This window comes from Dreissena polymorpha, chromosome 12, assembly GCF_020536995.1.
Source record: "Dreissena polymorpha isolate Duluth1 chromosome 12, UMN_Dpol_1.0, whole genome shotgun sequence".
Classification (NCBI taxonomy): domain Eukaryota; kingdom Metazoa; phylum Mollusca; class Bivalvia; order Myida; family Dreissenidae; genus Dreissena; species Dreissena polymorpha.
This window is the reverse complement of record NC_068366.1, coordinates 10,651,592-10,666,054: the sequence shown is the minus strand read 5'-3', so window position 1 is coordinate 10,666,054 and position 14,463 is coordinate 10,651,592. Positions and strand designations below refer to the sequence as shown.

Below are 14,463 nucleotides of genomic sequence, written 5' to 3'. Positions count from 1 at the left end.
ACATAAAATTGTATAACATTGTCATTAAACAATACAAATTCAAATAAACATTATCAATGGCAAGAACTCGTAGATTCTATCAAGCAGAACGGAAATTTATTAAACAGTATTATTAAGAATTGTATTTCTTATGACCAAAAGATTATTTGATTACAGTTTTGTGACATGAAACTAATAATATGTGGAATTTATATACACTTGGTTGATATGAGAAGATACCTTAGAGAGATACTCCTTCAGGGACACATTGTGCTTGTTGAGGAAGTTGTTGAGGGTGCCAATGTTCGGGCGCACCTTGACGTAAGCCGTGTAGTGGCCCGCATTGAGGCGCCCGCTGTGTTCAACCACACCGTACAGGGAGTAGAGGACCTTCTTCTGACCCGTCTTGATGCCCTGTGAATGCACATACAAACATGCAGACAGATTTGACATGCTTGTACTGGGAAAACTGGGCTTAATGCATGTCATCCCAAATAAGTCTTTGCACAATTAAAAAGGCTATTTAGGGACAATAATTACAGCTTTTATGATGTTTTTTTTTTACATGAGATCTGTTCCAAATAAAAAATCCTGTCTGACTGCACAGGTTAATCAGGGAAAACACTTTAGCCTATGCATTATGTCCAGTGTTCCCAGGAAGTTAAGGACCTTTTTCTGGTCTGTCTTGATGCCCAGTGAATGCACATTGCAACGGGTGAACAAAATTCTGTATCATCAAATAGTACAAGGATGGTTATCATGTAAGACAAATGTACAAGTATTGGTTGTTTTGAATGGTGTTATGAGTTAATTTCACGCAAATATGACACAAATGATTTTAATGACAGCATATTTTTCGCACAGGCTAATCAGGGACGACACTTTCCGCTTTTATGGTATTTTAAGTATCAAGGAAGTCCCTCCTTACCGATAATCAAGTTAAGGTGGAAAGTGTCGTCCCTGATAAGCCTGTGCGGACTGCACAGGCTAATCTGGGACGACACTTTACACACATGCATTAAGACCAGTTTTCTCAGAACAAGACACAATTGTTTAAGAATTCTTGCTTTGTATGAACTGTGTTTTTTTTGCAAAATTGGGTCTCTTAAGAATTCACTCAGCTGTTTGCACTTTGAATTAAGACAAAAAAAATACCTGTTGTCCACAATTTCACAACCAAGGTGTTACAAATGAAGCAACTCACCTGTGTGACATGACTGCAGTATGGAGCAATGTCCAGTAGAAATGGGAAATCAACGTGTCTGTTCACTTTCCTGGAGCTGAACCCTACCTGCAAGATCAGCAACAAAGTGACAGACTGGCAACAAAATGACAAACTGGAAACAAAATGACCAACTTGCAACAGAATTACAGACTAGAAACAGAATGACAGACTGATAATAGAATAATATTAACATAATTACAGATTGACAACATAATGAATGACTAATAACAGAATGACAGACTGGCAACAGTATGACAGAATTATAACACAATGACAGAGTGATAACAGAATGATAAACTGGCAGAAGAATAACAAACTGATAACAGACTGATAACAGAATGACAAACTGATAATAGAATGACAGATTGATAACATAATGGCAGACTGACAACAGAATGACAGACTGACAACAGAATGACAGACTGTTAACAGAATGACAGGCTTTAATTGGAATAACATCAGAATGGCAAACCAATTATAGAATAGCAGACTGGCCACAGAATTTAATACCTGCAAAATAATGACAGACTTAAACCAGAATGACAGACTAATAACTGGGTTACCTACTCTTAAGTTTTGGGATGTGCCCAAATCTGTTCACTGTTCATTTTGACTCATTATCCCTTTCCTTCTTAGAAGCAAAGTAAAAATGACTGTATGTAACCAACATTAAACCTGAACAGCCTGCGAGTAACTCACAGTCTGTTTAGATTTTATGCTGTTTGCTGCTCATCTTAGGATTGGAAATGAAGCCTTTAAAACTTGAATCTAGTAAGAAAGGTCATACATTTAATTTGATTTTTAAAGGGTTTTTTGAAGGCCTTATAGTGCGTATCATAGTGTTAAAGGGTTATCCCTACCTGTTCAAAGCGTTTGAGATGCAGGGTGAGCACAGCAGGTGTCTGGAAGATCAGGTACTGCTTGTTGGCATTGGAGTACACCGTCTCCTCTGTAAAACATGCACAGATGAGCCTCAACAGGCACTTAGGCATGTGCATAAAGAGTAGTCGCAAACTAGCCGGTGCAGTCTGCAAAGGCTAATCAGGGACAATATTTCCCACTTGTATTTTTCGTTCATAAGAAGTCTCTGCTAAACAAAATTCTGCACAGGCTAATCTCACATGGCACTGAAGGCACATGCGTTCACAAAACTGTTTTTTCCAGAGCACAGCTCAGATATACAGCCGTGCTATTTTTGGAACAACATCAGTCCTGGAAAATGCACTTCTACACTTATAGGATTAACAAATTTTCTTCATTTTCAAACAGAGCGAACAAAGTTAAAAAATACTTGTGTAACTAGATTTGCATTGAAAGGACAACATAACCTGAAAAGAGAAATAACACTCCTGGACATAACACAGTTTTTGATTGGCAGTAATGACATTGAGATATTATAAGGAGAGTTGAAGGAAATTCAGTCAAATGACAATCAACATTGAAATCATAACAAGGGACAAAATTGTCACAAAACCAGGTTTTCATTGTGAAAAAAAAATCTGATAAAGGGAGAAAACTCAAACTGAACTTTTGAAATGACCAAAAAAAATTAACCCCCTTTGTATTTTTTATTTTTTTTTAAATCTATTTTTAGTCGTGGCGACCTTGACATTGGAGATATTGACGTGATTCTTTCGTGGGACACACCGTCCCATGATGGTGAACAAATGTGCCAAATGATTTTAAAATCTCACAATGAATGACATAGTTATGGCCAGGACAAGCTCATTTATGGCCATTTTTGACCTTTGAACTCAAAGTGTGACCTTGACCTTGGAGATATCGACGTAATTATTTCGCGCGACACACCGTCCAATGATGGTGAACAAATGTGCCAAATGATTTTAAAATCTGACGATGAACGACATAGTTATGGCTCGGACAAGCTCATTTATGGCCATTTTTGACCTTTGAACTCAAAGTGTGACCTTGACCTTGGAGATATCGACGTAATTATTTCGCGCGACACACCGTCCAATGATGGTGAACGAATGTGCCAAATGATTTTAAAATCTGACAATGAACGACATAGTTATGGCCCGGACAAGCTTATTCCGCCAGCCCGCCAGCCAGCCAGCCCGCCAGCCAGCCAGCCCGCCCGCATTCGCCAATCTAATAACCAGTTTTTTCCTTCGGAAAACCTGGTTAAATATGCTTGTTCATTCAGATAAGGCTGGGATCTTTGTTTAGTTCTTCGAAAGGGAGCATAAAAACTCAAGTTAACAAGAGGGCCTGAAAGACCCAAAGTCGCTCACCTGAGATAACAAGATATTATTGGGACAATTCTTCTGACCAAGTTTTATGAAGACCGCCCCTTGGAAGCCATGTTTTTCAAGCAAACATAATTATTTTTGAACTCATCCAAGATATCATTGAGACCAATCTACTGACCAAATTTCATGAAGATTGGACAATAAATGTGGCCTCTAGAGTGTTAACAAAGTTTTAATATAGCCATATATTGAAAAATGCCCCGCCCCCTGACAGCCATGTTTTTCAACCAAAGGGCATCATTTTTTTTAACTCTCCCAAGATATTATTGGGATGAATCTTCTGACCAAGTTTCATGAAGATTGGACAATAAATGTGGCCTCTAGAGTGTTAACAAGCAGGGTTTTTTTTTACTAAGAAAGTGACGCCGATATTCGGCGTCTTCCCCTACCCGAATTTTTCCCCTAAAAATATAATTTCCCCTCCCAAAATTTTTTTTCACCAAAATATAATATTTTACCCTCAAAGAAATGTTTTTTTTTTCTTTTGGGAAGTCGAAACTTATCCAATTTGTACCATGTACAACGATCTCGCTCTCTCTCTCTCCCGACGAATACTCAAATCTTGGAATACCAGTGATTCTAAATATAGCTCTTAAATTACGTCATGGAAACCGGGCAACTAATCGTATTAATCATGTGACTATTTTACTGGATTCCGGTCTTGCGCGAGAAGGGTGTTTCGTCAATTAATTACCGGAAACCAGTCGAATTTTCATCCTGGTTATGTTAAAGCCAATATATAAAATTAAAACAGAAAAAAAGTCTCACAATTGGCGTTCATACACGAACAAAATAAAACGTTCGGACTCGGAAAATATTAATTGCGTCGACGCATTTTTTTAAGAATGAATCATCAAAAACAGTTGAAACCCAGCAGGATTCGGAGGTATTTGTAATAAACATCGAACATTGTGAAAGTGAAAGTACACAATCGGCAGCTGCTGCACCTTCCCTTTCAATACTGTAGCAGATCTAAATCATCTACCCATTCATCATGAAATTGAAATCACAATATTGACATCGTCGCCCGGCCCCAGTTGAAAACATTTCCCATTATTAGATCTACCCCTGCAACTTTATTTAAGACTTTGACTTTAATATCATACTTGTTCATGTGTTTAAGAACAAAAAGGTCAGAGACATGCCTCTTTTTCTAAAAAAAACACCCTGAAGTACGAAGGTGAGTTATAGACATTGAAATGAACAGTTTTTATTTTTTCCCCAAATATGTCTCTTTCGCGCTCTATTTTCCCCTTTTACCCAGCGTCCAGCGTCTTCCCCTTTTTCTAAAAAAAAACCCTGACAAGATTTTACTATAGCTATATATAGCCATATAAGGAAAAATGCCCCGCCCCTTGGCAGCCATGTTTTTTCAAGCAAAGGTTACCATTTTTGAACTCATCCAAGATATCATTGGGACAAATCTTCTGAGCAAGTTTCATGAAGATCGGAAAATACATGTGGCCTCTAGAGTGTTAACAAGGTTTTACTATAGCCAAATAAGGAAAAATGCCCCTCCCCTTGGCAGCCATGTTTTTTCAAGCAAAGGTTACCATTTTTGAACTCATCCAAGATATCATTGGGACAAATCTTCTGAGCAAGTTTCATGAAGATCGGAAAATAAATGTGACCTCTACTTTGTTAACAAGGTTTTACTATAGCCATATAAGGAAAAATGCCCCGCCCCCTGGCGGCCATGTTTTTCAACCAACCAGCATCATTTTCGAACTCATCCAACATATTATTGGGATAAATCTTCTGACCAAGTTTCACGAAGATCAGACAATAAATGTGGCCTCTAGAGTGTTAACAAGATTTTACTATAGCCATATATAGCCATATAAGGAAAAATGCCCAGCCCCTTGGCAGCCATGTTTTTCAAGCAAACGTAACCATTTTCGAACTCATCCAAGATATCATTGAGACCAACCTTCTGACCAAATTTTATGAAGATTGGACAATAAATGTGGCCTCTAGAGAGTTAACAAGTCAAATGTTGACGCCGCACAATGCACGACGGACAAAAGGCGATCACAAAAGCTCACCATGAGCACGTTGTGCTCAGGTGAGCTAAAAATGTGAAGAATTTATGTCACTCTACTCGAAAAACAGAGGCCCATGAGGGCCTGAATCGCTCTTCTGCTTTAAACACTGCGCAAGTTTGGAAACAATAAGATGGAAACTGTGTACTTAATTGCGCAAACAAGGAGAATTTTCTCAAATTCAAAGGGAGATTATTGTGTACTTATTTATCTGATACTGCTCATATTCAATAGGCTTCAAGTCCTCATTGATATAAAGATACTGTGCAAATTTGGAAATTATTGAATGAAAACTGTGGAATTAATTGTGTAAACAAGCGGGATTTCAAATTTTTCTCATATTCAAGGGGAAGTCATTCTGGACTTATTGCTTCGATATTGCTCTTTTAAACAAGGGCTGTTTGTATAACATGCATGCCCCCCCATATGGGCTGTCAGTTGTAGTGGAAGCCATTGTGTGAATACGTTTTTTTGTCACTGTGACCTTGACCTTTAACCTAGTGACCTGAAAATCAATAGGGGTCATCTGCCAGTCATGATAAATTGATCCAATTTAGCTGGATGTAAGAGTCCACTAGGCATAAATGGGTTAAAGTTTTAGGAAAGAAAAATACAATGATATTTGACCTTTGACCTTAAAGGATGACGTTGACCTTGACTTTTCACCACTCAAAAATTAAATGTGCAGCTCAGTGAGATACACATGCATGCCAAATATGAAGTTGCTATCTTCAATATTTCAAAAGTAATCAAACTTTAACCAAGGAACTTTAACCAAGGTTATATTTTTTGGACACACACATACAATGAATAAAATATGGGCTGTCAGTTGTAGTGGCAGCCATTTTGTGAATACGTTTTTTGTCACTGTGACCTTAACCTTTGACCTAGTGACCTGAAAATCAATAGGGGTCATCTGCCAGTCATGATCAATTTACCTATTAAGTTTCATGATCCTAGGCCTAATTATTCTTGAGTTATCATCAGGAAACCATTTTACTGTTTCGAGTCACTGTGACCTTTGACCTAGCGACCTGAAAATTAATTGGGGTCATCTGCAGTCATGATCAATGTACCTATGAAGTTTTATGATCCTAGGCGTAAGCATTCTTGAGTTATCATCCGGAAACCATTTTACTGTTTTGAGTCACTGTGACCTTGACCTTTGACCTAGTGACCTGAAAATCAATAGGGTCATCTGCCAGTCATTATCAATGTACCTATGAAGTTTCATAATCCTAGGCGTAAGCATTTTTGAGTTATCATACGGAAACCATTTTACTGTTTCGAGTCACAGTGACCTTGACCTTTGACCTAGTGACCTGAAAAACAATAGGGGTCATGTGCAAGTCATGTTCAATGTTCCTTTGAAGTTTCATGATCCTAGGCGTAAGCAATCTTGAGTTATCATCCAGAAACCATTTTACTGTTTCGAGTCACTGTGACCTTGACCTTTGACCTAGTGACCTGAAAATCAATAGGGGTCATCTGCCAGTCATGATCAATGTACCTATGAAGTTTCATGATCCTAGGATTAAGCATTCTTGAGTTATTGTCCGGAAACGGTTTTACTGTTTTGAGTCACTGTGACCTTGACCTTTGACCTAGTGACCTGAAAATCGGTAGGGGTCATCTGACGGTCAAGATCAATGTACCTATGAAGTTTCATGATCCTAGGCCTAAGCGTTCTTAAGTTATCATCCGGAAACCATCTGGTGGACGAACGGACAAACCATCTGGTGGACCGACATGTGCAAAACAATATACCCCCTCTTCTTCAAAGGGGGGCATAAAAAGGGTTTGAGTCCTCATTGATACAAAGACACTGTGCAAACAAAGACACTGTGCAAGTTTGCCAAGAACTGGATGAATATTATGGACTTTATCACATAAAAAAACTGAATTTTCATTTTTTTCTCAAACTCAAGGGGAGATAATTCTGGACTTATAACTCCGATATTGCTCATTTTCAATAGGGTTTGACTCATCATTCAGATAGACACTGTGCAAGTTGGAAAATAATTGGATGAAAACTGTGGACTTATTGCGTAAACAAGCCTTATTTCACAATTTTCTCAAATTCTCGGGGAGATAATTCTGGAATTTTTACTCTGATGTAACCCATTTTCAATAGGGTTCAAGTCCTCATAAAAAGTCTAACGCACGCACGCAGGGACGACGGAATCCAAGCCATGACATAAGCTCTTCAGGCCTTCGGCCAATAGAGCTAAAAACCCTTAGAAAGTAACAATTCACACAATATACATGATAAATCCTATTAAGGGAAAACACTTTATATTTTGTGAAACAAATTAATTTCCTGATAATAAACTTACCATATATTGTCAAAACACAATAAACATATTCATATTTCGTCTCGGTACAGATGAGAATATTGTTACCTTTCTTTTGGTTGCTTTTGCTGTTTTTGTTGCCAAACTTGAGTTTTGTGCAGTTTTTACATCCAAACTTGTTGTGCCCAGTGAGGAGCTCCGCTGCAGTGAACTGGTTCAGACAGGACTGGATGGAACACTCCCCCGACGACACATGGTACCTGTCGGTCAGAACAGTGCTTAACTCATCACCACTTAGAAACCTATTTTCAGGCATTTACAGTCCCTTAGAAAATTAAATTTTATTAAAGACCTTTTTTACCAGATTCAAAATCTAAAGGCTTCTTTTCCAACCATTAAATACTGATGAGCAGCAAACAGCATAAAACCTGAACAGACTGCAAGTTACTCGCAGGATGTTCTGGTTTTATGCTGTTTGCACATAGCCATTTTAACTTTGCTTCTGAGTGGGAAATTGGTAATAATCACAACAATATGTACTGAAGAGATGCCACAAATATGTAGCACTCTGGAAAAATTGGGCTTATCATGTGCATAAAGTGTTGTCCCAGATTAGCTTTTGCAGTTTGCTGTGCAGTAATCTGGGACAACACTTCAGCCCATGTATTTAGCCTGGTTTGTTCAGGTGGCACCTCAAATGAGAAAATGCATAAATCAAGCTAATTAATGTTATATAATAAATAAGGGTTTAATCCATGCCTATCTCTTTCAGTGCGGGAACCGAATTTTGAAGGCCTTTGCAAACAGTTTGGATCCAGATGAGACGCCACAGAACGTGGGTCTCATCAGGATCCAAACTGTTTGCTGTTCTGATAGTATTCTTTGAAAAAAATCGAAGAAACTGCTAATTTTAGAAATTCAGCAGACGACATTTTAGCAGACGACAAATTTCCCAGCATGCAAAGGGCTATACAGCGTATTTAAAACATCTCCAAGACAACTTGTGGTAGAGTGAGGGAGTAACTTAAAGGATGTAGGCCCTCTTTGTAACATGCCAATTAACTTGCACATTGTTATAAAGTGATAGTAAACGTATTAGCGGGACTGAATGCCCCTTTGCCAAGAGTTTGAAGTGATGAAGCCAGTTTCAAATGAGTCTTATTGAATTAAAATCATTGCCAAACTGACAACAATCTTACCATCATCAGAGCCAATTAGAGAAGATGCTAATGTTAGCATTTGTCATAAATGTAAACAAATTATTTTGCTTAGTTTTCAATAAAAGTTTATTTCTCTCAAATATAAGCACAGAATCTATTTCAGTAAAATGTTGATCACACATGATCTTATAAGAGCATATATTGTCTTCAATCTGCCCGTGGGTTTTTTCACCATGTTGGGAATGAGGCGGTGTCCCTTTGAATTGGGAAAATGTGCAGCGTTTTGACTAAAATTGAGAAATTAGTGTTGCTGCTGTTTTGCTAACAAATGCTTCAAATTGAGAATAGAAGTGATTTTTCCCTATTGTTTTTACTAAGGTTAAACTTGTATGGCTGGATGGGAGATGAACAAAATGTTGAATTCTAAAAAAATAAATAAACAAATGTTGTTTTTTTGGGAAACCTTCATTTGTGAATTTTAAGGTCCCTTTTGGGATAAATATATCCTTTTTTTCCATTGGGAATGGGGCCAAATACCGGACCAGATTTTTAAAGCGGGTATATACGATTTTGTCAAATATTTACGAATTTATATAAAATGTGTAAAAAATTATTATACATATATTTCAACATAAATTAAAATAAAAGTTAAGAAGAACATGTATCGAAAAATGCAAAATAAGCCAGATATTTAATTCCGAAATTGAAAACGGCTGTACAGCCGAATTCACCAGCATGTATACCATACATGTACGATGTGAATCTAAACTTATTTTAACGGTTTATTTGAATTCCCGCAACAACATCTATTTTTCTTTCCCATTTTATGTTATTGTAACATATTTTATCAATATATTACAATTAAACACATATAAAAAAAATCGTATATACCCGCTTTAACACGTGTCTGCCGAGTGTCGGCATTGAAAAAAACACAACTCGGAGAACCACCATACACATACATAGGATAAAGGGTTAAATCAACAATAGCTAATCCTTAATACTCTACCAAGAAAAAAGTTTATGGTATTGATAAAGCTGTACTGCATCAGCGCATTACAAGAAATATCAAGTGTCAGCTAAGAAGTTCCTGAAATGGACCCTCTTTGGGAAATATCTGGATTACTCTGGATTGCAAAACAAGATGTGTGTGAATTATGTTCCACTTAAGTGTCCTTCTGTCTATGGTAATTTGGTCTAGAAAATTTAAATATTAGGAATAATTGTTCGTCGGGAACTTTAATACGGATTGTTTTATGAAAAGTAATCATATTGCAGTAGCCTTGTAGCATCCAGCGTGCTCACCACAAGTTAGTTTAATTATGTCAAAACCTTTTTTTCAGCTGGATTAGATTGAAAGCTTAAGAATTATCGAGACACTTTCGAGTAAGGAGGTGGACCAGTACTTGTAGTCTCATGGGAAAATCTTGATAATGCTCGCTGATTGAGGAATGAACCCAGGACCTCATGCTCGCTGAGTGAGGAATGAACCCAGGACCTCAGGACAATTAAGCAAGCAACATGTGAGCCCTGTTCTGGCAATTGAGCTTCATGTACGTACGTAAAGTGTCATCCAAAATAAGCCTGTGCAGTCCACACAGGCTAACCACGGATAAAACTTTCCGCCTCAACTGGATTTTCCTTTAGAAAAACATTGTTTAAATGAAAATACATAAAAGGAGAAATTGTCATACCAGTTATGAAACTTTACAAACATGCAATGAGCCCAGTTTTACCAGGAGGACCACATCCACTATGTGACCGCAACCTGCAACATACTCACCTTTCTGCGAGAGAATTGACAGACTTCTTCTTTCCCTCCTGGTACAGCTGCTTCAAGTCCAGCTGCTTGGACACATTGCCACCAGAGCGGGACTGTCCGTTGTGTCCGTCTCTCTCTCGGTGTTGCCCGCCCGTTACACAGTTACCTCCCTTGTTCACGCCGCCACAGGCTAACCGATCCTCATCAAGCGTCCTTGGCGACATTTTCCCATCACTGTCTAACCTCTCAAGCTTCAAACTCAAATTGCTCAGTTCATTCGATAACACATCGTCATCAGCAGGCGTGACACCGATATCTACAGTTACATCAACACTGTCACTACCACGGATGACTATGTCAGGGAGGTCGGTGATGCTAATGGCACTGACGTCAGAGGTCAGTGTGCTGATATCAGACGAGGCCTCTGTATGCAGCTCTAGTGTGCTGCTGCCAACACTGTCTCCCATCTCTGTCTCACCCACACCCTGCCCTCTACAGGTAATGCTCTCGCCCTCAGACAACACCTCCCCATTCTCCAGTTCACCATTTACAAGACCAAGATCACCATTCATCATTGGACTAGCACACACTTTGCTGCCTTCAACCTTACCAGCCCCAAACAAGTTTTCACCGTTACCTAGACGTTTACCGGTTTCCACTTCAGCTCCGCTATCGCCTACTTGACCGCAGTGGAATGTATAACTGGTCTCAATGGAGCTTTGGGATTTTAATTGCCCGGACTCAGTGGTCTCAGACAGCTGTCCATTAGAGAATGTGTAATTCACTACGTATTCTTCAGAGATTGTATCAGTTTCCTCTATATTGGCTACACAAGAAATACCAGTTGGTTTGCTGCTAGAATTCTCTACTATCATACTACTACTTGATAAACATTTGCTATCCGTAACATTACAGTTGTGATTGGTTACATGGGTTCCTGCTTCATTTTTTATGCACTCTTTATTAGCACAAGAGAAGCCATTTTTACAGTCAGCAATATTGGAAGACATAAAAGATAACTGTTTTTGCTGTGTATTCTCAGGTAAACCATTACTACTTGCAACATGCAGACTAGAATATCCTGATAATGTTCTAGAACATGTGCTGTCCAACTGACCCATAACTAACCCAGCGTCTATCCCAGCTTCACTGTCATCTGATATGACATCTATGGATTCATCGGATTCTTCATGATTTTCATTATTGGTTCCCTGCATTAGATCTCTTTTATCAACACGAGAGGCCTTGGTTCCTTGTCCATTTTTATGACTAGTTTCCTGCATACGATCTGTGTTATTATGAGGCATGGTTTCCAGCTTATGATTTTGTGTCTGTAGAGGTAATAGCCTGTTTCCCTGGAGCTCTGTGTCGTTGTTTGAGTTGTGAGGCAGTTGTCCGGTTCCCTGTTCATCTTTGTGAGACTGTAGTCCCATATCCTGTTCATGTTGTCCAGTTCCTTGCTCCGATTTCTGAGGTAGTTGTCCGTTTCCCTGCTCATGAGGCAGTTGTCCGGTACCCTGCTCATCTGGGCTGATGGAGTCACTGGCACTCTTGGTGTAACACTTGGAGGTGTCACTCTCCAGGTTGTCCTCAATGTCAGCATCTGGAAATTTGCATCAGCGTTTGACAAAAAATGTCAAAAGTCAGCTTAAACAAGAGATTGTCAAGCAATATGGTCCCCTACCGGTGAAACTCCACCATTGTCAGTAAAAAAAATAAAATTATTTTTTATATTTGTTGCAATAGCAACCATATTTTTTGACATAGGAACAAAATGAAATGATGTGCATAATCTCCATATTGCCATCTATCCATGTTTCAAGTTTCATGAAAAAATATGAAGAACATTAAAATTAATCGCAGGATCCAGAAAAGTGAGACGAAATGACTGACTGACTGACTGACAGACAGACAGACAGACAGACAGACAGACAGACAGACAGACGGAGTGCAAACCATAAGTCCCCTCCGGTTTCACCGGTAGGGGACAAAAATGTGACGGATCCCCAATGTGTTGTATCTGGATTTATCTAGATTGCGAAACAAACACAGGATTTTTGTGGAAAAGCTAGGCGTTTTCTAAACTGATGTATATTAGTAGAATAATAAAGGCCCTGAATATTGAGACAAGAGGGCCAAGATGGCCCTAGATCGTTTATTTGTGTTAAAGGGTGTGGTCAGGCTAAAACCCGGAGTCTTCAAATGAACAATCTTTGTTAAGGATCACAAACTGATGTCAAACACCAAATATTTAAGCTGTGAACATTTTCCATTTCAGAGACTGTTTTTAAGTTATTATGCTACATAAGTAAAATTAAACATTTTCACATCACACCACATCTCCAGACAGGGCCAATTCTGACACAAAAATTAGTTTAACAAATTTTGTAGAAGACAACTACCTAACGTCACAAACCACATATAAAAGATGTGAGCCTTGTAATTTCAGAGATATATTCAGGCTTGTATTCATACTTATTGACTTAAGTATACATGAATCATGTTACTCCTGGGTCATGGCAAGTTTTGACCCCAGGGACATAATTTGAACAAACTTTGCAGAGGACAACCAGAAAATATGAATACACCAAATAAAAGAGGGACAATGGCACTAGATTGCTCACCTGATACCCAAAGAAAATGGCACCTACCAGAGTCTTCCTCTTGATGCTCCTCCCCTTCCTTTCCCGGCTCCTCCCCCTTCTCCTCCTCCCCCTCCTTGTTGGACCCTCCTGCCCCCTTGCCCTTCCCATGGCCACTGTGCCGCTGAAACACACAGCATTTGCAGAATTGAACAGATGCAATATCAAACTTTAAAACAATTACAGTACTTTACCATGTATTTTATGAAATTGGTGCATGTTCTATAGTTATACAAAGCTACTATGACTGCTAATTTGCGCCAAAAAAATTGTGGAGGTATAAAACCCGGAACTATCCGGAAATCTTTATGGTAAAACCCGGATCCGATATAAATGGTTATAACTTCATTATTATTCGTCCGATATTAATTATAATGGTACCGTTGTAAAGAAGATCCTCTACAGATTCTAACCATATCAAAATATTTTATGGCAGGGTCGTAGTCGGCCTGTAAATCGCGGACAAAGTCGGCCTGTTTTAACGTTTTTTTTTACACACGCAAATGCCGAAAAGAAAACCCGGATCCGATATAAATGGTTATAACTTCATTATTATTCGTCCGATATTAATTATAATGGTACCGTTGTAAAGAAGATCCTCTACAGATTCTAACCATATCAAAATATTTTATGGCAGGGTCGTAGTCGGCCTGTAAATCGCGGACAAAGTCGGCCTGTTTTAACGTTTTTTTTTACACACGCAAATGCCGAAAAGAAAACCCGGATCCGATATAAATGGTTATAACTTCATTATTATTCGTCCGATATTAATTATAATGGTACCGTTGTAAAGAAGATCCTCTACAGATTCTAACCATATCAAAATATTTTATGGCAGGGTCGTAGTCGGCCTGTAAATCGCGGACAAAGTCGGCCTGTTTTAACGTTTTTTTTACACACGCAAATGCCGAAAAGAAAACCCGGATCCGATATAAATGGTTATAACTTCATTATTATTCGTCCGATATTAATTATAATGGTACCGTTGTAAAGAAGATCCTCTACAGATTCTAACCATATCAAAATATTTTATGGCAGGGTCGTAGTCGGCCTGTAAATCGCGGACAAAGTCGGCCTGTTTTAACG

The 14,463-nt window shown here is 38.6% G+C and overlaps 1 protein-coding gene across 4 annotated transcripts in view; it reads right to left on the bottom strand.

Moving 5' to 3' along the window:
- Positions 1–14,463, bottom strand: part of LOC127852145 (ubiquitin carboxyl-terminal hydrolase 45-like) — a 44,232-nt gene that overhangs the window by 910 nt on the left and 28,859 nt on the right. For all 4 annotated transcript variants that reach the window (XM_052385971.1, XM_052385972.1, XM_052385973.1 and 1 more), the window contains 6 exons: positions 13,387–13,501; positions 10,757–12,338; positions 7,922–8,073; positions 2,065–2,153; positions 1,184–1,270; positions 220–393 (listed from right to left, as the gene is read on the bottom strand). In XM_052385971.1, the coding sequence (XP_052241931.1) occupies positions 220–393; positions 1,184–1,270; positions 2,065–2,153; positions 7,922–8,073; positions 10,757–12,338; positions 13,387–13,501 (2,199 nt within the window). The remainder of the gene's footprint in view (positions 1–219; positions 394–1,183; positions 1,271–2,064; positions 2,154–7,921; positions 8,074–10,756; positions 12,339–13,386; positions 13,502–14,463) is intronic.